Source organism: Curcuma longa, chromosome 11 (assembly GCF_044706935.1).
Source record: "Curcuma longa cultivar G26 ecotype Majalengka, Jawa Barat chromosome 11, ITB_CL_G26_1.1, whole genome shotgun sequence".
NCBI lineage: Eukaryota > Viridiplantae > Streptophyta > Magnoliopsida > Zingiberales > Zingiberaceae > Curcuma > Curcuma longa.
The window spans coordinates 32,832,900-32,855,734 of record NC_133871.1 but is presented as its reverse complement, the minus strand read 5'-3'; the positions used below and the strand labels follow the sequence as shown (position 1 = coordinate 32,855,734).

The 22,835-nt window shown below is 38.3% G+C and overlaps 3 protein-coding genes across 3 annotated transcripts; 2 read left to right on the top strand and 1 right to left on the bottom strand.

Annotated features, from left to right (window-relative positions):
* Positions 1-1,883: 1,883 nt before the first annotated feature.
* Positions 1,884-4,477, top strand: LOC141841308 (uncharacterized). Its single transcript, XM_074729453.1, has one exon. It carries the CDS (start codon positions 2,508-2,510, stop codon positions 3,723-3,725), a length of 1,218 nt encoding a protein of 405 aa, XP_074585554.1. The 5' UTR covers positions 1,884-2,507; the 3' UTR covers positions 3,726-4,477.
* Positions 4,478-9,445: 4,968 nt separating this feature from the next.
* On the bottom strand, positions 9,446-9,932 carry LOC141841863 (flowering-promoting factor 1-like protein 3). The gene has a single exon (XM_074730058.1). The coding sequence runs from the start codon at positions 9,883-9,885 to the stop codon at positions 9,538-9,540; it is 348 nt and encodes a 115-aa protein (XP_074586159.1). The 5' UTR covers positions 9,886-9,932; the 3' UTR covers positions 9,446-9,537.
* An 8,843-nt stretch (positions 9,933-18,775) lies between these two features.
* On the top strand, positions 18,776-20,267 carry LOC141840774 (transcription factor MYB36-like). The gene is made up of 3 exons (XM_074728837.1): positions 18,776-18,911; positions 19,170-19,299; positions 19,428-20,267. The coding sequence occupies exons 1-3, from the start codon at positions 18,776-18,778 to the stop codon at positions 20,200-20,202; spliced, it is 1,041 nt and encodes a 346-aa protein (XP_074584938.1). The 3' UTR covers positions 20,203-20,267.
* The last annotated feature ends 2,568 nt before the right edge of the window (positions 20,268-22,835 follow it).

The window sequence follows — 22,835 nt, the reverse complement described above, 5'->3', positions numbered from 1 at the left end:
ATACATTTTTGGCAAATCAAGCTCGTTGTTAAAATATTTAATTTTGAAGACACAAGTTAATTAAAAAAATCATATTACATATAAAAACTTGACAACGAGTGTCAATTATTTTTTGGAATTAAAAATTTAAACATTATAGGTTTCTAGTCACCTCACATATAACATATTTTCTTGAGCCTAAAAAAATTATTTTGATCAATAATTCAAATGCAAATTGACTTGTTCATCATTAACTAACATGAGTATTTTAACTGAAAGATTAATATTTTCTTAAGTCCAACCAATTTATTTTGATAAAAAAAATAAGTTGAATGAAATTTGTTATGGGTCGGTATAACCAGGTCTAAAAGGTCGAGATTTGATTTGATTCGATGGCACGTCAAATGGCACATCCTACCAGAGATATACTTTCGAAGCCAACTAGTTTGGTCCTGTAGCTTAGCTCGGCAACATTAACTCAGTACTCATCCAAATTAGATAGACGACTCCAAATCGGGGAGCAGTCTCGGTCAGGATCAAAGAACTATTCGACAGACAACTCAATTCAAAATTGCACCAGCTCGAGCTTCCACGCCTGACTCGACGTTAGGCCCTACGCCTTGACTCAGCTCCCCTAGCTCAATATTTTGCTCAACTTAAGCGCCCGAGCCCCAACTTAGAAGATAGCTCAGGTCGGGGTCAAACACCTGACTCAGCGTTAGGCTCAACCCAGGATCTCACACTCGATCTCTCTCAAGGTTTGATTCTAGTTGACTCAAGCTCGGGTTCCCTTGGCCAACCTTGCTCCACTCTCTCGACATCCTACTTAAACGCTCAGTCGACTTCGCTCTAATCATTTCTCCTACGCGGCTAGGTAAGCCCCTGTCAGAGGGACACAAGAAATCATTAGACAGAATGGTTTACTCCTTTAATGCGGCGTGATGGTGCAGTATGATGACGTATTAAGATGAGTGACATGACTTTCCGTTACTACGATAATGATAGAATGTTCTCCTTACTTAGATGGGACACCTCCTCTGACAGAATCTCTACGCAAGAATATTCTCCTTAATTACGATATAACATTTCTCTGTAAGTCTATATAACTCTCGCTTCTTATAGGTGTAGATACGCATGATTATCGTATGTACTCAACTAACATCTTCTACTTGTTCATGTTCTCTCCTCTTTCTCTAGACCGGTGATTAACTTAAGCGTCAGAATATTGAACTCAAAGCACTTCTGATCTTTCCTCACTCTCTTCTTTTTTTTGTAATAGCTCGGAGCTTATTCAGATCGTAGGGCTCACTGTCTTCCTCTTTTGCCCCTCAATAGTCTTCTGCAAGTCAGGTGTCATCCAAAAGGCGACCTCAAGATTAATAATTGAAAGAATTTGAATTGAGATATGAGAAAGATAATATAGCGACTTGAAATTAGGATATTTTTAGAGTGGGCCACGTGGCACGAAATCGCGGTGGGGACGGGGGTCAGGTACCGAAAGAGGAGTGCGACATAACATCGTACGTGCACTACGACATCAAGCCGCCGAACGTGCTCCGGACGATCCACTTCAAATTCCTCCGCCTATTGAATAAGTTTGAAGATAAATATATATATTTTTTTAATTCACCTATTGAATAAATTTGAAATACTAATATCTATGCATTTACAAAATCTTTTATTGATGCATTGCTAGAGGACTTTTTATAAATGATAATTATTAGCATCGAAAAAAAAAGTAATTATGAAATATTTAAATTATTTATTTTAATTTTCCACGATATTTAACTCCCAAATTAGGTTATTCAGAAAGCAAAATTAGAAGAAAAAAAAAAACTCGGATTGAGCGACGGTTGCAGGAGAAGAGAGAACAAATGGCACTATTTTGCTCGGTCCGTCCCAGCTCAACGTGAAGTACAGTGGAGTGAGCGAAGAAGAGGAAGAGATAGGAACTTGAGGGAGAGGAGTAAGGCTTCCTGCTTCGGCCCGAATCAAGCCGGCTCCCGCTGCTCCGAGGTCAGCAGCAACCTCCCGTTCTCTTTCTGCTTCGCCGTTGACCTTTCCGCTATGATTGGCTTCTCTTCTCCGTCGCTCTCGGTTTTATTGATCTGTCTTGCTTGGATTCGGCGCGGGTCTGGTGCGATCCGCTTGGCTAAATTGCGAGTTCCTAGATCGCAGATCGGAAAAAGGATTGAGCAATGGAAACATTGAAAGCTAGCTGTTTCCGTATGGTTCTGTATTCTAATTTTTTTCCCTTTGTTTTGGGTTGTCGTTAGAAATCGGGTTTCAAGATTGCATCTTTGGCGTGGAGGCTTACTTTTCCAGTTTTCCTGAGGGTATTGGTCGTGGGAAATGACATTTGTGCTTGCTATGCTGTCTCTGAATAGTTTGGAATTATGTGAAGCTCTGGTTCTCAGTAAGAGAAGGTTCAAATCCTAGTCCTTGTTCAAACCTAGATAGATTGTAAGAGCTGTCGAGGAGGGTTTGATCTCCTCGACTTGGTTCTCATTCTAATGAACCTTTAGAAGATGCCGCAGCCTCCAATGCTGCAGCCGCAGATACCGCTGATGGCAGCACCAGTGCCGAAGCATTCGAGTGATCTTGGTGACCTGAAATCACAGATATTCGAGCGGCTTGGTCAGGAGCAGGCGCAACAGTATTTCAGCTATTTGAATCATTTTCTGTTACAGAAGCTGAGCAAGCGAGAGTTTAACAAGCTTTGCATTTTGACACTTGGCCATGAGAATATCTCTTTGCACAATCAGTTAATTCGTTTGATCTTTCACAATGCCTGTCGTGCCAAAGAACTTAGTTATGATATGTTCCCACAAATTTTGGTAATGAAGAAATCAGCTCAAGTAGATGATGGACTTGCTTTTTCGCAAGACCCAAATGCAAAGCAGCAAACTGCATTTGATTGTGATATGGTGCAGAAACTGCCGCACAAGCTCAGTCATGGGACAGAGAATTATTGGATCAAAGATCACTCCAGCAACCTTGGACAAAATGGGATGGCAGAAATCTCGGATGTCGCTGTTTTCAGTGAGAATGGTGATTCAAAGGGATCAATGCAGAAACGATGTTGTGGGGCTTATGAGTTTCCACCAAAGAGAGCAAGAATCCAACAAACATTTCTAAGAAAACCGGTTTCCTTACACAGGAAGTTTATTGCCGAAGTAGTTCCCCTGGTACATAAACATGGCAAGAACCACAGAGTTGATATGGATTTTATTAAGGCTCCAATTCAAGCTCCACTTGAGATTCATTTATGTTCGGAAAGGATTGGTGGGGCGAAAAGGCCGTGGTTTTCATCAGGTAGTGGTACTTGTAATAGCTTCTGTAGTAGTTATGATTATAGTGCACTGTATCCAACTGAGGCATTGAAGAAGAGAATTGAGAAAATAACTCAAGCGCAGGACTTGGAAGGAGTAACACTGGACTGTGCCAACTTGTTGAATATGGCATTGGATGCATATTTGAAGCGGCTGATTAGGTCATGCATTGAGCTAATAGGAGAAAGAAATAGTCATTTATCTGTAAAGAAGCAAATTCACAATCTGCTTCCTCATTCAATGTCTTATTCTAGTGGTTGGATAGGAAATAACACGCAAGTACAAGGTGGCATTGAGGCTTCAGAAGGCAAACATGTATTGAATATGCTGGACTTTAAGGTAGTGATGGAGCTAAACCCACAATTACTTGGGGAGGATTGGCCCTTGCTGCTTGAGAAAGTATGTCTTCATTAATTTGAGTAGAAGGAATGCATATATATTCTGTGTCCTGCCAAAGTATTTACTTCTTGTTGTGCTCAACTGCTAGGACAGTCTCTCCGGGACTGTAATTTGCCAATTCAAGCTACTCAGTTAAAATCTATGCCTTGTAGCTAGGCTTCATGGGGATTTGACAAGAAGAATTCTGTAAGATCCTTATATGGAAAAGGAATGCATATATATTCTGTGTCCTGCCGAAGTATTTACTTCTTGTTGTGCTCAACTGCTAGGACAGTGACTGTGATTTGCCAATTCAAGCTACTCAGTTAAAATCCATGCCTTGTAGCTAGGCTTCATGGGGATCTGACAAGAAGAATTCTGTAAGATCCTTCTATGGAAAAGGAATACATATATATTCTGTGTCCTGCCAAAGTATTTACTTCTTGTTGTGCTCGACTGCTAGGACAGTCTATCTGGGACTGTAACTTGCCAATTCAAGCTACTCAGTTAAAATCTATGCCTTGTAGCTAGGCTCCATGGGGATCTGACTAGAAGAATTCTGTAAGATCCTTCTATGGAAAAGGAATGCATATATATTCTGTGTCCTGCCAAAGTATTTACTTCTTGTTGTGCTCAACTGCTAGGACAGTCTATCCAGGACTGTGATTTGCCAATTCAAGCTACTCAGTTAAAATCTATTCCTTGTAGCTAGGCTTCATGGGGATCTAACAAGAAGAATTCTGTAAGATCTTTCTATGGAGAACTTGAAATAATAACACATTCTTTATGCAGCCTGTTCCAAGGGATGAATCTTTGATTGGCTTTTTTTTTTTTGGTTCATCATCCTTGATGGCATAACCTTTTGACAGTAGCACCAACAAGGTATCCAGTTCATATAATAAACATCCTTGAAAACTCTCAAGAGGGTTCTGCTGTAACATCTTTTTTTCTGAATTTTATACAATCATTTTTTGTTAGCTTACTAGCTCAAAAATATTTTATTATCAAATTGGTTTTTTTTTTAATTATCTTTTGATTGATGTTGAATTTATCACTCTAGTCCTGAGTTTGATGGTTAATTCCCATGTTCATGTGCATTTCTTATGGTAGTTATTTATTGTAGTTCTGTGAGCATAATCACCATTTGCTAATAGAACTTTTCTTGATTACTTCAAATGTTCATTACTTATGTTTTTGTTGCTTCAATATAAGTTGCTGTCACTGAATTAAGTTGCAACTGTGGTTCGAGTAACTGTTTCATATCTTGCTAATACAAAGAAAAAGTTTATTCAGCTGTTCATATGAATCACTCCTGAAAAAGCAAATAATTTTGCTGCAGCACCAGTAAATTTGATGACTGCTGCAAAACATGTTTCCAAGGGAAGTCCTTTTAATAAGCTCCCATCAGCTACAATTTTCTTTCTGATACATGTTATATGACACTTTCTAATGCTACCAAATAGTATCATAGGTTTTACTGGCTAAATTCTCTTCTTGATTTCTCATTACAGTAGGAACTGATCCAGAGTCAACTTCCTCAACATCTGACCTCTTGCAATTTGATTCTCTATGTGCTGCGAGGTTCTCTTTGTCTATCCAACAAGTTTAGATAGCTTATTTAGGTTAAGTCATGCACATTACTTTTTGTTCATATGGCAACATTTAGTGTTTTAATATATAGCAATTTAGTAATTCAGGTTTTATGTTTGAACACAATGCAAATCTTAAAAGAGTGTCTATCTTCTTTCTGTTCACCTCCACTTCGCAATAGCTGACTTGCCTACAACAATGATCTCTTCGATAAATCTTAACTAACTAAATAGATTAAGCTTCTTTTGCATGCTATGGAAAACCTTGTCTTTATCCATTCACCCAAGTTTTGCTTTCGCTGTGGTTCGTTATCATATGCACTATCACTAGAGAATGCCATCAGTTTACAAATTAAGAGGTGTGACTCAGTAAATCTTCCAACTTTACATTGGTTGATTTCTACAAACCATCTCTTGAATCTCAAAGTATACAGCTTGGTGTCTATCCTTCTCAGTTCTTACTCCCTTTAAGCTTTAACATGTCTACTTTCAATACTCGTTCTTCCTTCTAATCCTTCATTTTGTTGCAGCTAAGCTCCCCAGCTAGGTTTTATATACTTGTACACTATATAGTTACTACATATAAAGTGGCAAAGAAGATCAAAAAATAATAATCTGTGTATAAAAATTGCATTTTACCCTTATTGCAACATTACTGAACTTTTGTCTAATTTTCCTAGAATAAAATCCAAATAAATCTAAAAATTTCATCAAATACAAAAAAAAAGGACACTGGAAAGCTGACCCATACAAAAGAACCAACTAAAAAATTTTGGGTTTAAGATTTTTTATATAATTGGGTCTGATTCAAATTCAGGGTTCTTTGAATACCCTATATGAAATCAGTTGTTGGATATTCTTAAAACCTGACTCAAGTCATGCCCTCCCCTACACTTAGATATCTATGTATCTCATGGTTTGCACTGCAAAGAAATGTTTAAAGACTAAAATTAATATCTTCACCTGATTGTTTGCGAACTGTTTCCAAATACAGTTGTCATTGCCCTCTAATATGAATGTTAGGAAGATGAAGCACAAAAGTTGTAACAAATGGGAGTCTTTTGTCCTTCTGACATGCACAATCAAATTAGGATAACGGCAATCTTTCTGTGGGTCCAGATGTGAAATCAGAAGAAAAGGGGAATGAATCAGTTGGGTGATAGGAAAGGGGATTTCACGGTCTACAATTGTGTGCATCTTGGAAACAACCTTATTTCATTTAGGCAGAGTTAAAAGTGGTTAATAATATTGGGATTGATCTGGCAACAGAATCTTTTGAACATTGTTTATGGTTGTTGATACAATTGTGATGAGTTACCTATCCAATACGCTTTTCCACCATGGATAGCTACTCTGAAAGTGCAAACAAGTTTCTTTTCATCCACCATGTCCATCAACATTGTTTCTCAATTTTAGTTGCTATTACACAGTTTTTGTAGCTTAAACAGCATAATTGGTCTTCTTACAACTACGCAGGATTTCCAGATTTATGTATAGCATTGTTTGATTGATTCGTTTTTATGCTAAATGTTTTATATACTTATGCTGACATCATAAACTGAAAAGCTTATTTTCCATTCGAGGTAAAATATCTGCTTCAATCTAACATGTTTCCTCTATTAACGTGTTAATTTTCTCTGAAATCATGCTTTTCTCTTTAAGATTCATTTCTTGCAGTTTCATGGGACTAGTTAGAGTAAGTATCTGCAGCAGTGTTTAATTAGTCCATTTAGTTGCTAAATGTTTATGTACGACATCTTATAAAATACCATATTATTCTGTTGGAAAAGCTTGTTCCTATTCAATGCTCCATGTCTGCTTGTATTTAACATGTTGCAATTATGAACGAGTTTGTAAACTATATTTAATTGTTCTCTTTCCTTAAAGCTCTGATTTTTTTTCCTAGATTCGTTTTTTGTGATAAAATGGTGTAACTGAAACATTATACCTTGATAGATTATGACCTGCTAATGCTTCCTGCATTCAGATAACCAGGGGTTATATATATTTTCCTTGTTTTATTTCCATTGAAGTTTGTCTTGAAAGTTAGGTTTTGACGGAGAATTTGCTCTCCATCATTCTGCAGTTTGGTGGATAACTCTTAATGCTCCAATGAGACTATCTCATCAGAAAGGTAACAAAAATGTTTTCAAAGATCTCTCTCTTGATTTATACTTCATATTGAAGGTTAATAGCCTTCTTGCCCTTTTGTTTTTCAGCCTCCATTGGTGCATCCAGCTATTTGATGTAACAACAAATACCACTCTTTGGCTTGGCCACCTAACCATGCAATAAGCAGATCGTAGGTCTGGCCTCCATCCGCCATTCAACCCTGTTGTTTAACATCGCCAGGGGCCACATTCAGGCATATGGCAACACATGAAGAGCAGCTAACCTACAAATGCAAATTTTGTCAAATTCATCAAGCATCGTAGTTGAGGCAATTTCGACACCAGCTAGCATGAACCCAGTATATTCACAACCTCTTAAGCAAATTACTTTTGTTTAATTTTGCTTCTTTAATTTAATTATTTGTTCACAGAAAATTCCTTTCATGTTATCTTAGTTCAAATGATCATATTAGCTCTCAGTTGCATCACAGTCGAACTATTTCATTTGTACTCTATTTTTCAGTAAAAGTATTTTTATAATTTCTTTAGTTTTTATTAATCTTTTGTCTATATTAAATATGTGTTAGAAAGAGTCTTCACAGACATATTACTCAGTTAACACTCACAAGGTACACCTCCACTGATGTCAAATCTAACAAGAACATCACATACCCCTAATGCACATTTTGAATCACAATTGAGCAATACTCTTAGAAAAAATTCATGTAAATTCTCTAGAAATTATAACAAAATTATGGGGCCAACATTATAGAAGACTTGTAATAATTTCGGGGAGATCAGAAAGCATAGTGGTTGGACCTGAAGTTCCTAGTTTTAAATGTAAACTAGATCCATAGTCTATCAATCATATGGAAGACTCATTTGACTGTAGGACATAAGCTCAATTTGAAAATTATGCTTGTTGGAACAGTCAAGAAGTTTTGACGAGGTGTACAATACAACTTAGAAGCCTGCATTATCCATATAATAATGCATCAGAAATTATTATAGCCTGAGATAGTGTGACACATGCTAACTATTTGTTTCCTCAGCAAGTTGTGACTACTTGAAGCAGAAGTCGGCTCCGGCTACTGGGTCTGACACACAGACATGTTGGATACCAACATCAGTGTCGGAGATGCTGTCGCCATTTCTCGAAACTTGAAGGTATGATATTTTCGTCGGCGCCGGAGATGCGCTGCTATTTCTTGAAACTTGCAGATATGTCCCGTCGCCGTTCGTGCATTCCACTCAGACAGTGTGGGCGGCTCATTCTGGCGTGACTTGGGTATTCGAAGTGTCACGCTTTTAACAGTCTTTTAACATTTTCTTTTTCACTTTATATTTTGTTACAGGTCTCCAGTAGTCTGTAATATTAGAGTCCAGTCGATATTAGGGTCATATTTGAAAGTAAATAAATGGCACACTTTATTGCATTTTGGCACTCATCGATCGTCAGAAAATGCTGCTGTTCATGACTTGAGATCCTCTCTTATCAAGTGCGACAAAGACTTCATTTTCAGGTCGTGGAGAGGCACTGTTGCGTGATGCCTCGCCTGTCAAAGCGACCTTCGCTACAGCACACAATAATGCAGAGCCGTAGAGGCAAGAAGGAGAGAGAGAGAGAGAGAGAGAGAGAGAGAGAGAGAGGGGAGGGGATTGCTGAAGACCGGCACTTTTGTGTTGTGGATTCCCTTTGACATGATGTCAACTTTACTATAGAGAACAGTTTGTTGTCAGGAGCATGAAGTCTTATTATGTCGTAATGTTTTGTGGCTTAAAATTTATTGACTAAATCCCAGTAGCTAATGTTTTGTAGCTTGAAATTATTAATCATAATATATATATATATATATAATATTAATTAAAAATCAATTGCAATTAGAATCCCAAAAAAAAACAAGCTTAATTAGAGGGTAGTCTTCTTTATTATCCTGTTGCAGACGGACTAATTGAGATGTTAAACGACCAACCAACACTACTGTACCATTGATGCAATCATCTACATGAACGAAACGAAATAAAATATGTGCAAAGCAATCAAACTAGACTACAAGACACCATCCAAAAGGATAGATCGAGTTAATTAATTCAGCAATCAATAAGTAGCCCTGGATAGTGAGCTATATATACATATAGATACAGATCTCATGCATCGCGCACCTCGAAGATGTTCCTGCACTTGACGACAATGTCGTACATGTGGACGGAGGAGACGCGGGAGAAGTCCCTGGGGAGGGAGATGAGGTGGACGGAGGAGCGCTGGTGGTACTGGATGAGTTCGGGGGTGCTGGGGTAGTGCTCCCACCCGAGCTCCCTCAGATACCTCTCCAGCACCTCGTGCGACGCCATCACCTCCTCCGTCGGCAGGTGGACCAACACTTTCCGCCGCCGACGACTGCTGCCTCCTCCTCTTCCTCCGCTGCTCCCCTCTCCACCACCCCCGGGGTTCTCCAGCCGCACCACCCCGTTCTTGAACACCCACACTCCCGACATAACGACCGACCCAGATGATCACTCACGACTCGACCGATCGATCGCCGGAAAACTTAGTGGGAGTGGTACTGGATCAGGAGGCGTTTCAGGTTATTATATATACCGGCGGTCGTGAGTGACCAAGGAAGTGCTCAACTAGCGTAAGCAGGAAGCAGGAAGCTGAGTGGCTAAGGTGGGCCCCAATAGGATTCCGTGGCACGTTCACATTTGTCGGGCGGGGCCCCTACAGTGCTGCACCCATCGTCTCCTCTCTCCCTCCTTGGGATGCGGACCTGTTTCTTCATTTTGAGCTCGAAGAGACTTTCCATTTATGTGTATTGGAAACGTGACAGGCAGGGGGCAGGCGGTCCCGTGACTGTCTGCTTAAACAAAATTTCTAGTGTGATAGATAACGAGATCGCATGTGTGTACCTAAGATTTTGATTAGGAAAGAAAGAAGAAGAAGAAGAAGTAGTATTTGCTGCACGCGAGAGGACGAGGATAGCAGACAGAGGAGGTAGCCTCATATTCAAACTGTTGCTGTTCCGGCGCACAGATCAAGGAGCTAGTACGCTGCTCGATCGACTCAGCCTCTCGATTCCGGTCCCGGAAGACGTCCGATGCGTATCTAATTAACAATTTTGACGGCGCGAAGATCGATCGGGCAGGAAAGGACGACGTATTTAGATGGAGGGAATCTGCAGGATCTATTCGTAAAATTTCCTCGAGGGGGTACTTTGGCATTCGACGAGTAGAGCGCGCTTCTAGATTGTTCCAGACTGCAAGTGCGCCGCGGCGGCCCTGAGAGATTAATCACTTTAATTAACTGCGCTGCGAGCTGTAAAGATGCATGGATCTACTTTTATTTTTATTATTATTGCAAAAATAAAAGATAATTTTACATTTAATTTAAAGAATTCAAATTCTTTCTTATTTAATTCGTGGAAATTCAATAGTGACTAACAATTATATTTGATGTAATTTATATGAATTTTTCATTTTTATAGGTGGATCATTAATTTACCTTACTTCTCCATGTAACACATGTATGAATCCACAATTATACATCCGAGGAAAATGCATGTAAATTTTTTTAAAAAATTAATAAAAAAAAATACATATGTTAATGACGACTACAATATTAGCTAATTTCAAAAAATAATTTGAAGGAGTAATAATTGTGCACCAAGTTAATGACGAACAAACACTTTTAATAAACTAACAATAGATTGGATAGGTAAAATAAAGGGATAAATATAATTAGCGGAAATCAATTGGGCAAAGCATGCAGATTGGACGAAAGGGCATTTTGAGAAATCCGTAAAAATATCTACGCCCTTTTATAAATTTAAAAGTAAAGTGCACCCTTCAACGTTAGGTATTACCTTTACAGAGGATATTATTTAATTTATTTAATTAACTTCCACGCACTAATATAAAAACTCATTATACCCGATCGAAGTGGTCCGCGATTCCTCCTTCTAAACAGATGATTGGGGACCGTTTAGGGCATCTTTTTTCTTTATAATTAAAACTTAATCATATATATATCATCAATAAACAATTAGTCTTTCTCTTAACATAATTTTTTTAAAAATAAATATCGAATACTTAATACCTAATCTCTTTACCATTATCTGCATCGATCTTTTAATATTATTTTCCTTCTTTCTTTTTTTCTTTTAAAAAGAAAAAAAGGAATAAAATTCGGATTATAGATTACAATAACTAAAGCTGTGCTGATAATGAAATGTACTCGTCAGTCTGTTCGACGTTGTCGGCCGCTGTCGCCCCCACGCATCGGGCACAAGCCTCAGACGCCCGGTTCACGTGGAGCAGTCCCGTACGTGCAGAAAGGGAGATGCCTCGCTTCCATCTCACCAGGCCACTTGAGAAGGTAAATGCATGTACGCTTGCAGTGGTCCTCATGCTGCAAAGGTTGGAATCCGCCAACCTAGCGGCCCCCCACGATCGGCCTCCCGACCATCTGTGGAGAGGTAAATCACGGTGAATGCGGGACTGACCAGGGCATGATGGCCAAGGGATTTGGAAACATGGCACATTTTGATGTTATCGCAAATGCAACCATGAGCCCTTGAACCGCCCACCTTATGCTGCAAGCACCCATGCCCTGACCAGCTGACTCCCGCCCGTGGGGGCCGCTTGCAATGGTCCTCTCCATGACAGTAGAGGAGAGAGAGAGAGAGAGAGCCCTTCCCTGCTGGTGCTAATCTCGCTAGCTTGCTTGATCTTCTTGTGCCAAATTCTCAAATGGATTGATTGTCTAAGTTTCCATCCATCATAATAAGAAGGATTCCAAAATTATCGGAAGTGTTGTGTTGGGGACCATAACCTCAATCTGGATAAAGTAACAGCGAGAATCAATTGTAATTGGCTATCATCACGTGAAATGGAACCAACCCACCCTCCACTTCATGCATGCGCGCACATATCAGAATCCTCTTTCTCTTTTATTTGGAGATTCAAGATTGAGAGAAAGCACGCACTCAAACTCAGCTTTAAACTTTGTGACAGAGATGCACAGTAATTAATTGATTTGCAGATTCCAGAGTTGATTAGACGATCGATCATGAAGCCTTGTGTTTTGTTATGATATATAGCATGAGTGGGCAAACATGAACAAGCCTTGTGTTTTCTTTATCTTGCACGACTTGGTTGGTACTTCCAGTTTCAGTGTCTCTCGAAACATTGGAAATCGTAAGCATGGCAGCTAGCAGCCACCATGTGAAAACTTTGACTCGAGGAGGAGAGAAAGCTGAGCGTGCAGACCATACTGAGAAGAGACCATCAGCCGAGGATCGTAACTCTGGGAAAGGAAGGAACGTAACTCTGCCGAGGATCAATTAAGTCTTTCGAATCCCAATAGCTCTGGTCCAACCCTCCCAAAGTCCCAATCCAAGCTGGAAACTGATGAGATATGAAAGTGACAACTATTTAAATGGGCACCTAAACAAGCCCGCCAGTGTTCTTCCTTCTTTCTCCAAGGGCCCGTACAAGGCGAGGATAATTTGTTGAATGAGACTGCAGAGATTGAGCATATATTGCCTCTGTGAGATATTGCAGAATCTAAAATCCAAATGGATGACGGTCCTTAGCCACTCCCTCTGTGATCCCCAAAGCTCGCCTTCAAGCATGGACCCTATGCCTGTTTTACAGTGAGAACCGGCACCAACTTAATTATTCATCAAGAAAATTAAAGCAAGCAACCTTCCAAGATCATCAAAAGTAGATGGAGCTAATGAAAGGGAAAGGGTAGGTGAAGTGGTGCCCTGCCCATCCAGTCAGTGAAATGAGAAGTTAAAGAGGCAAGAATATTCTCCTTGGCTGCTAGCTAGCTCGACCCCTTCCAGAACAAGAGATGATTTCCATTCACCCACTATATGAAATTAGCTCATCAGTAATAAACTTCTCTCTACTTGTCACCTTGCTTCCTGATGTCTTTGAACCAAAAGGATCGAACTTGGAAACATCACGATGGGCAGCAAGCTCAAGGCGAAGCATATCTTATGCAGTTGGAATAGTGAGAAGGTAGATGCAAAATCCAAAGAAATTATCACATTTGGAGTTGGAATATCGAAATCCTTAGAGGCGCACGTAACTATGAAATGCTCTACAAAAGTGGAATTGAATACAAGATGATTTGGCTACTGTAATATGTTGATTATGTTGGTAATCATGACACAAGGTGATCTAATCTTTAACTTGATGTCAGGGACAATATTGTGGTGTGCAACAAGAGACAACAGGTAAGTCCTTTTCCACTAGAGAAGTAGAGTGTGGCAGCCCAAGAAACCACTTGAATAATGCTACTGATGGAAGACTTGATCAAGCCAAGTGAGCATCTAGTGGAGTTACTGCGATAGCCAATCGGCAATTCAGCTAGTAGAGAATTTAGTGTTTCATGCCAAAACCAGTTTCTACAATCTTCTGGAGTTTGGTAGGATTCTCAAGAAGACTACTTGAAAATATTTACCACAGAATCTTGTAAGGATTTCTAGTTGGTAAGGGGAAATTTAAAATGATGACTAGAAAGAAATCTTTAAAATGTTGTTGAAAATATTTATCCCTTCTTTTTTCTTATTTATATACAGGGATGGGAGAGGTGAAGAACTAAGGAAAAAAAGAAAGATGAGAAGCGAGTATAAGAGTGTTTGGGTGTGTTACTAGCTAGCTAGCTAGAGTAAGTGTTTCGATGTTTTGGTCCAGCATGAGCAGATCTTTGGCCTAGTTACTGTTATCTAAGAAAACCCGAAATGAATCACAGTACCAAAACTTCATCATCTAAGAAATAATACAAGTGATTGATGAGGCTTAAAGGAGAGCAGTGTTTGATGAGATGTAATATAAATCTAAGTGCGGTCGCTGAGAAAACAGTCGCGTGCATGTCGAATCATAGGCTCCTCTACTTTAAGTTAAGACTCATTAGAATTTAGAATGTTTGACTAAACCAAAAACTGATAATTAAGAAACTAGCTAGAGATATGTTGATTGTGGTAGTAGGCAATTGTTAATATATCCTTCCCTAATGTCAATCAAATCATGCCCAGAAGTCTAAGCTAAAAAAAGGTAGCAGTGCAAAGGGAAGTACATTAATAAATCGTATAGCCTTGGAAGCAAATTACAAGTCAAAGAATCTTCCAAGGAGAAGGTTGCAGAGCTAAATGGAGCAGAAGTCACCTAAACAACATCAGTGGAAGCAGCAAGCTAATGATAAGGTGGGCTCAATAATATACCAGGCTGTTTAAGTGGTCTTGTTGTGCTTATAGTTGAATCGATCTCACTAATTGAGATAGTAGTTTAATGACTACTTGTCCCTAACTGATTAGAGGATGCACTAGTTGTAGTTTGGCTTCAGGAGTATTTGGCTGTCGACAATCTACACCAAGTAACATTTCTCAAAATTTTGTTGTAAAATGAAAGAACTATATACACTATTTACAGGCAATAAAACAGTACAGTTTGCAATGAATTTATCCATATCTTATGACAAGTCGCCCTTGATATTGAATATTAGAACAATCACATGCACATCATTACTGTTCCTGTCACACAAAAAAATGATTACAAGGAAAGGCAAAAAAGATGAAAGAAAGTAATCGAGTGAAGTTCCAGTTCTTTGTCGATAAATTAATTACACGGAGTTCTCATACAACGAAATGCCTACCTAATGTCAAACTTGGTGGTTGCCAATGTCAAACTTGGTGGTTGGTGTATGCATCAGTTGTCGGCATAGATGGTGTATAGGTACTATAACTGTTGTACATATTACAACAATTACTATTCAAGTCTAACCTTTTAAAGGAGATGTAGGCCATTGATGTGACCTTCAAGGTGAGCGTCCCACTGCACATTCAAGTCTAAGCATTTTAAAAACATGATACACATTTTTACTCCTTGTGTTTAAATTTTCTTCTGTTGGGAAATATGTTTCTCAGATTAGTCGAGAATACTACGTACAGTTAAATAGTTACTTCCTACTCAAATAGATTTCTCTAAGAAAAATCAGGATAAAAATATATCGACAATGACCATATATAGAATAGAGATCGACGAAGGCCTAGATCATGAAGCACCTGTAAAATCCAATAGATCAAAGTCATTAATGTATCTCTTTAAGTGTTTTAGTTGATGTTTCGAAGCAATATTAAATATTTATGGAAAACTAATGTATCATTCAAAATATCATTGAAAAAGTAGTACTAGTAGGTCAAAATGTTAATTAGCTCACCAAGATTTATATACCAATTACACTCTCCAACTGCATGGTCGCTTTCTTGAGATTTAAACCTTCTTCACCAGCAGTATGCAATCAAAGTCCATTAGATTTCTCTGAGATATGAATGTCCTTTTATCATAGATTCATAGATGAATGTGTGTGTTGCATACCCTATGTGCCCTCGTATACGATCGATGATCTTATCAAGAGTCTTTTATCCTTATCTCTAATTTATGGGTAATTTTTTGATGTCTTTCTCCTTTCACATCATCAATTTTCTTGTCCAAACTATTATATTTGTGAGTTCTTAGATATATAGTTTTAAACAGCCTCCGGTTGGGAATTTCATTTTTTTTCTTTGCAAACACTTCTTCAATTCCTTTTTACATAACAAAACATTCATCATTAGATGCTGTATAATTACATGTATCATCAGTTTGATCATTTGCCTAACAAGAACTTGAACAAATTATCAACAGTATTAGTCGGCGAGATGAGTTTGGTGCTGTAGCACTCTCTTTAATTAATCTTTTATTACCAACAAGTCATAATTGGAATGTAACTCTTAATAATTAAGAACGAGAGGATAATTCCTTCCTAGTGACACTTTGAATTGACTTATAGTAAATCAAAATTTCCCATATAAACAATGGGAAAGAGGGAAAAATCTTCAAGAAAAGTCCACAAGGTCAAAAGCAATTGTCTGCTGATCTTTCTTTGTTGCTGAGGGGCAAAATCAATAATTAAGAAATCGAGTTGGGACAGACAAAAAAATGATGTCACTTGATGGAAGGAGTTCTACAGTAGTCCTGATTACGCAGGCGTTTGACAATGCCACACGGTGCTTCAAGGCGAAGGAAGAAATGGCTTGTTGTTTCTGGGTTGACACGTAGGTTCGTCTGATCTCCTTCCATTGACCAATATATGTTTAATTTCGGCACATCGATCGTCAACCCTATTCATCGCCCTAATTATTAGTCAATTATGACGATTCTTTTGAGAGTCTTTAAATTTAATCACAAGGAGGTGGAAGTATGCAGTTTATACGGTAGCAGGAAATGGAACCCCATCAACATTCTCGGTGCTAAATTCCAATGACGTCCATGCTGATTCCCAATGCTTTCCCCCTTCTTTTCCTCCCCCTTTTTCTTCCTTGTGCTTATCTCCTCATCCTCTCCCTCTTTCCCTTGATTGGATTTAAAATTTAAAATGTTAATTAACAAGGGTCTTTTTAATTTGCTGATGATTCCAACTACAAGGCAAGGACAAGGGAAAGATCATCCATATTTCCTGCTTTTTCTTCATTACTTAATTTTAAATCTTCATAGTTAACTCTATCATTAGGACACAAAGGTTGAGTAGTAGATGGTTTAAATTCTCGTAAATTATTCTTGTTCTTTTCTTAATCTAAAATGGAAGCTTTGGCAATCCCAATTCCGCCTTGTCTCTTGCTCACTATCCCTTATTCCCTCTTGATAATTAATATTTTGAAACTGTTAAGTGGATTTAGGATTGAAAAATAAATGTAACTACTCTATAAAAAAATTGAGCATCCGTTTCTTTAATTTCATAAGGAAACAAAGCTAAGGGATATATATATAGTTTACTCAAAGGGAAAAAAATAGATTAGCTAGGGCTGATGGATAAATAATTAGATCTTTTATTTAGATTATATTTTTCACTTGTTAAAGTAGAGATGAAACAAGTAAAGAGATATATCTATAGATTATATTTTAATAGAGATATATCTATAGATTATATTTGGGCCTTAATATTGGTCGTCTCCTCAGTTTATTTAGCACATTCAATTCATTTTAACCACCGAATTAGCATTCCTTTTGACAGTTTGACTTGAACCAACTATACTTTGATCCATTCAATCTAATCACCTTTACTAATTATTGTTCAAAGTGTCCACTTGTTGAGCCTTTTCGGCTCGACTAGAGTTCTATCTTGTCTAAATTGCTTGTCTCATCTAACTCACTTGGCTTAATTGGTTCATCAGAATTGACCTATCAATATATTTGACTAGTCTAATCGAGTACTTAATCGACTCACCCAACTTGCTTTACTTGATTAGTTCGCCCAACTCGCTTGACCCAGTCTACCTAATTGGCCTAACCCACTTGGCATGTCCTCCTTGACTGACTCAACCGGTAACCCGCGGTTACCGACTTGACCAACCTTCGTAGAACGATGAACTAATCCTTTTAGGCCTCTTATTGACTTAGTTTTCAATTTAGGTCTTTACTTGTTTATAGATACGAGTCACAAATATATTTTCAAACATATGCAATTCCTGTTAATATGACATCCCAAGGAAGGATTGGATCATGTCGAATCTATTGTACATAATTTTATCATGCATTACAAGAGGTTATTTTCACGATTCAAACTCATGATCATAAGATCACATGGTAACAATTTTACTGTTATGCACTTACGCTAAGACTTCCATTCAAAAATATTTTCAAACATATGATTTTTTTTAAAAAAAAAATTGAAGATGGAAAGAGAAAATTTGATGTTTTAAATTAAGTTTGAGATAGACAAACCCAAATATAGCGTACGTAACTTCCTTGAGTATGCTGATATATATAACTAGTACTTATTGATTTGATTTCTACCTATAATTTTTTTTTTTTTCTTCATTTTAAGTCGAACAAGACCTTGGACGTGAAAAAGACTTCCTCTTAATTTGTGTTTAATCATCAAGCAATCCTAATTATCCTTAATTCGCATTAAAAGTCTGCAGCCTCTTGCCAAATCCCAATATGTAGTAAAAACGAGAGTTTCATACTCGTTCTCACACTTAACTTGTACTGTTGATTCATTGCTAGTTTTTCTAGTTAATATATATATAATTTACATATTAAAATTAATTGGCATGGTGGACTTTGTCCATCTGAGAAGATATGAAAAATCCAACTAGAGATTATAATATTTTAGGTTGAAAGGACTAGTGACTAATTAATAAGTAAAAGAACCCTAATCAGTTTACAGGAAGCATCACATCTCATCTCTCTCTTCTATAAAGCTTGGCCTCACCTTCTTGGGTTCTTCTCCATCCCACGCTAGCTCACACATCAGAATCCATCACTTTTCTACTGTCTTGTAAAGAAGGAGAGAGAGAGAGAGAGCAGGAGAGAGAGAGAGAAGGAGAGAAGGGATCAGATGGGGAGAGCTCCATGCTGTGACAAGGCAATTGTGAAGAAAGGGCCATGGTCAGCTGAGGAGGACGCCAAGCTCAAGGCATTCATTGAAGAGCATGGAACCGGAGGAAACTGGATTGCACTGCCTCAAAAGATCGGTTAGTATCCATTAAATGATCAATACCTAAATTCTCCTTGGTATTTTCGCTAAATCTCCGTATCCAACTCTTGGTTATATATCCATCTATTGATTAAAGGTATGTATATATACATAACAGAAGCAAAACCTTACTGATTTTAACAAAAACAATACAGGAGATACAGATCATATTTAATCCTCATGAACTAGAACTTCAGATACCAATTATCAATTAATTTAACTATATGTATATGTGTGAATTTTTATAAATCCACAGGGTTGAAGAGGTGTGGCAAAAGCTGCAGGCTGAGATGGCTGAATTATTTAAGGCCAAACATCAAGCACGGTGGCTTCACAGAAGAAGAAGATCAAATCATATGCAGCCTCTACATAAGCATAGGGAGCAGGTTAATTAATTAATATCCAATCTGTAGCTTTTTAATTTCTCTGGTTTAATTAGTCTTAAATTATCAGCTTCTATCTTCCATCAAGTTAATTATCAACTAATTCATCTGTATGGATCCATGTATCTTAGGTGGTCAATAATTGCCGCCCAGTTGCCTGGCAGAACGGACAATGACATCAAGAACTACTGGAACACCAGGCTCAAGAAGAAGCTACTTGGCAAGCGAAGAGAGCAGCCGCGCCGCCCCCACACTAACCAATCGAACGAGGAAGCTAACGGCGTGGAGCTGAAGAACGTGAACCAAACCCTGAGCGCATCGGCTCGTGAGAGAATGCAACTCCATATGCAGCTTCAAGGACTCTACAGCCCTAATGTCGTTAATCCCTTCTCCTTCTACAACAGCCCTGCGCTGTGGCCCAAGCACCATCCTAGGGTTTCCCAAACTCATCAAGCTTTGTCAACAAATCACTTCAGTACTGTTAATGCTGTGAACCCGATTCCACAGGGTAATTCGACTTCCGCGAAAGGGGAGCTAAGTACCAAGTTGATGAATGCAAATATTACACGAGAAGATTTATTAGGGTTTCCTTCATCTTCGAGCATGGAGAACTCGAGCTCCAACTTCGATATCGGTTCCATAACTCAAGGAGGCATTCAAGTGGATCTACAAAACTTGGTCTTCGACAACTATGATCCTTCTGTCGTAGGGCATCAGCTCTTGGAGAATGATCAGCTTGAATTGTATGGCAGTGAAAAGGAGATTCTTTCCAATAATTTTTGGCCTACTTCTAATGAATTAATCGTCGACGAATCGACGATGGGATATCCTTCAGATTCAGCATCGTTGGCTCTCGAATATCCAGCAGCACAACTTGATTGTGTTCTAAGGTATGAACAGTTGTAGGGATCGAGCTATAAATCGATGCTGATTAAATAGTTAATACGAAGAAAAAGAGAGTATAAAATGGATGTGGATGTACGTTGTTGAGATTTTACGTATAATATATAAATGTCATTTATAACAAGAATGGAGATGTGATATGGAAGAACAGGTTGTAAATTGTTAATTATCGATCTTGTAATTGTTTCAGCATGCATGCACAAGGATTAATTAACACATTGAAGATCATTCGTTAGCATCTTCAACTTTCCTTTGTTTGTTATAGCGCAAATGGTGAGATATGAGTGGTATAAATAAGAACATCTAGACCACTTTATATGTTTCGAATTTATCTTACTAGTCAATAAAAAAATTTCTATAGAATCAAGCCAATCAAATATTTGATCATCTTATATGAATTTGAGTATGTGGATTTAGACTGGCATGGCTTTTACTCATCAATATATTAATTAGATGTATAATTTACATTTATTTTTATTTTATATATACATATATAAAATCCTTGATGCTACTTAAATATTTATCTATCACCGAATAATTATTAACATGTCATCAAATATGAATAGAAGTGTTACCAATTCATAATTAAAAAACTTAAAATTGAAGTTACCAAATGATTATCTAGGTAGCATTAAATGATCCTTATGGTGTCCATAAACCACCAAAATGTTATTAAGTGCCGCCAATGCTAATATAATACTGCTAACAAATGGTTATCCACGTTTCACTTAATTATAATTATCATGGTGCCATTAATTTAAAATTAAAAAAATCCAATCTAAATTTTCTTTACCTTGATAATCATTAATTAGTGATGATAATTAACTTGGTGACACTGACATAATTATTTGGCAGCACCTAAGGATTTAAAGAACAAGTAAAAAAAGTTTCTTTAAAATATATATGCATATACTACAATATTGTAGAATTTATTTGTGAATAAAAGGGTATAAATAAAAGTACTCCCATCCTAATAATCCTTGAAAGAGAGACTTAGTTGTAAGGGATATAAGAAGTAGACTTGAAAGAAAATTAAAGGACTTAAGTTCTTAGCTAAAAATAATCATTGATTATATAATACCTTACATATCGATCTTCCCTACATTTTTGGCTTAGTTTCCTTGGTTTTCTTTGATCTCATCCTTCTTTATGCTAGGGAACAAGTAGCTTGCATAGGTTCATTGACACAACCTTCCCAAGAACGTAACCTAACCACTTGTGAAAGAAAGAAGAGGATATATATAGGAAAGCATTTTTGTTTCAGGGTTAATGAAAAGTAAATTAAGGATTGATGCGGTTAAGTGGGCTAGGCTTTTGGCAGATCACATCTCTTTATCTCTAACGAGCAATGGTATCAAATAGAATTACTCGACTTGCAGCTAATTAAGATGTTATGGGTCGGTATCATCAGGTCCAAAAGGGTCAAGTCGGTATCACCAGGTCCAAAAGGATCGAGATTGGGTCTAACTCGATGACACGTACGTCAGATGACATATCCGACCAGAGACATGCTCTCAAAGCCTACTGGCTTGGTCCTACGTCCCAGTTTCGGCAACCTTGACTCAGTGTTCATCCAGGTCAGGCGGACACCCCAAATCGGAGAACGACCTCGGTGAGGGTCCAATAACTATTCGGCAAATGGTTCAGCTCAAAATTGCACCAGCTCGGGCTCCCCCGCCCGACTCGACGTTAGCCTCTACGCCCCGGCTCGACCCCCCAGCTCAATATGCTGCTCAACTTGAGCGCCCGAGCCCGACTCGGAAGACAACTCAGGTCAGGGTCAAACATTCGATTCGGCGTTAGGATCAACTCGGGATCTCACACCTGGCCTCTTTCAAGGTCTGATTCCAGTTGACCCCGACTAGGGCTCGAGCTCCCTTTGTTGACCATGCTCCACTCCCTCAGCTCCCCACTTAGACGCTCAACCGACTTCGCTCTAATTATTTCTCCTAAATAGCTAGGCAAGCCACCACCAGAAAGACACAGGCAATCATTCGACAAAATGATTTATTCCTTTAATGCGGCGTAATGGAGCAGTATGATGTCGTATTAATATGAATGTTATAACTTTTCGCTACTACGACAGTGAAGAGATGCTTTCCTTGCTTGGATGGGGCATCCCCTCTGATAGAATCTTCACTCAGGGACATTCTCCTTAATTATGACATGACATTTCTCTCTTGTAAATCTATATAACTCTTGCTCGCAAATGCATGTACGGGTGATCATCCTATGCACTCAATTAACATCCTCTACTTGCCAGTGTTCTCCTCTTTTCTCTGGGCAGGTGACTAACTTGAGTGTTAGAGCGGTTGAGCCAAGGCACCTCTAGCCTCCGTCCTTACTCTCTTCTTTTTCTTGCACTAGCTCAAAGTTCATTGGGACTGTAGGGCCCGCTATCTTCTTCTCCTATACCGTACCCCTCAGTCGTCAACATATCAGTCAGGTGTTTGGTGACTCCTCTGCAAGGCAATCTCAACAAGAACATAAGAGATGATAACTAAGGAAATTGGAGCCTTGGCTCCTTCGCCATGGGCATTAACTGAAAGCTCTTTTTAATGCCTCGGCTATGTCCCTTAGACCAAAATAGGACATGCTGATACGGTTAATTTGTCTTAAGTAAAATGTCAGGTTAC

What these genes read in the sequence shown, in the direction of transcription:
- LOC141841863 (XM_074730058.1), bottom strand. Translation starts at nt 9,885, where the DNA reads ATGTCGGGAGTGTGGGTGTTCAAGAACGGGGTGGTGCGGCTGGAGAAC.
- LOC141841308 (XM_074729453.1), top strand. Translation starts at nt 2,508, where the DNA reads ATGCCGCAGCCTCCAATGCTGCAGCCGCAGATACCGCTGATGGCAGCA.
- LOC141840774 (XM_074728837.1), top strand. Translation starts at nt 18,776, where the DNA reads ATGGGGAGAGCTCCATGCTGTGACAAGGCAATTGTGAAGAAAGGGCCA. An exon ending in TGCACTGCCTCAAAAGATCG is followed by an intron (nt 18,912 to 19,169) that starts GTTAGTATCCAT and finishes ATAAATCCACAG; the next exon opens with GGTTGAAGAGGTGTGGCAAA. An exon ending in TACATAAGCATAGGGAGCAG is followed by an intron (nt 19,300 to 19,427) that starts GTTAATTAATTA and finishes CATGTATCTTAG; the next exon opens with GTGGTCAATAATTGCCGCCC.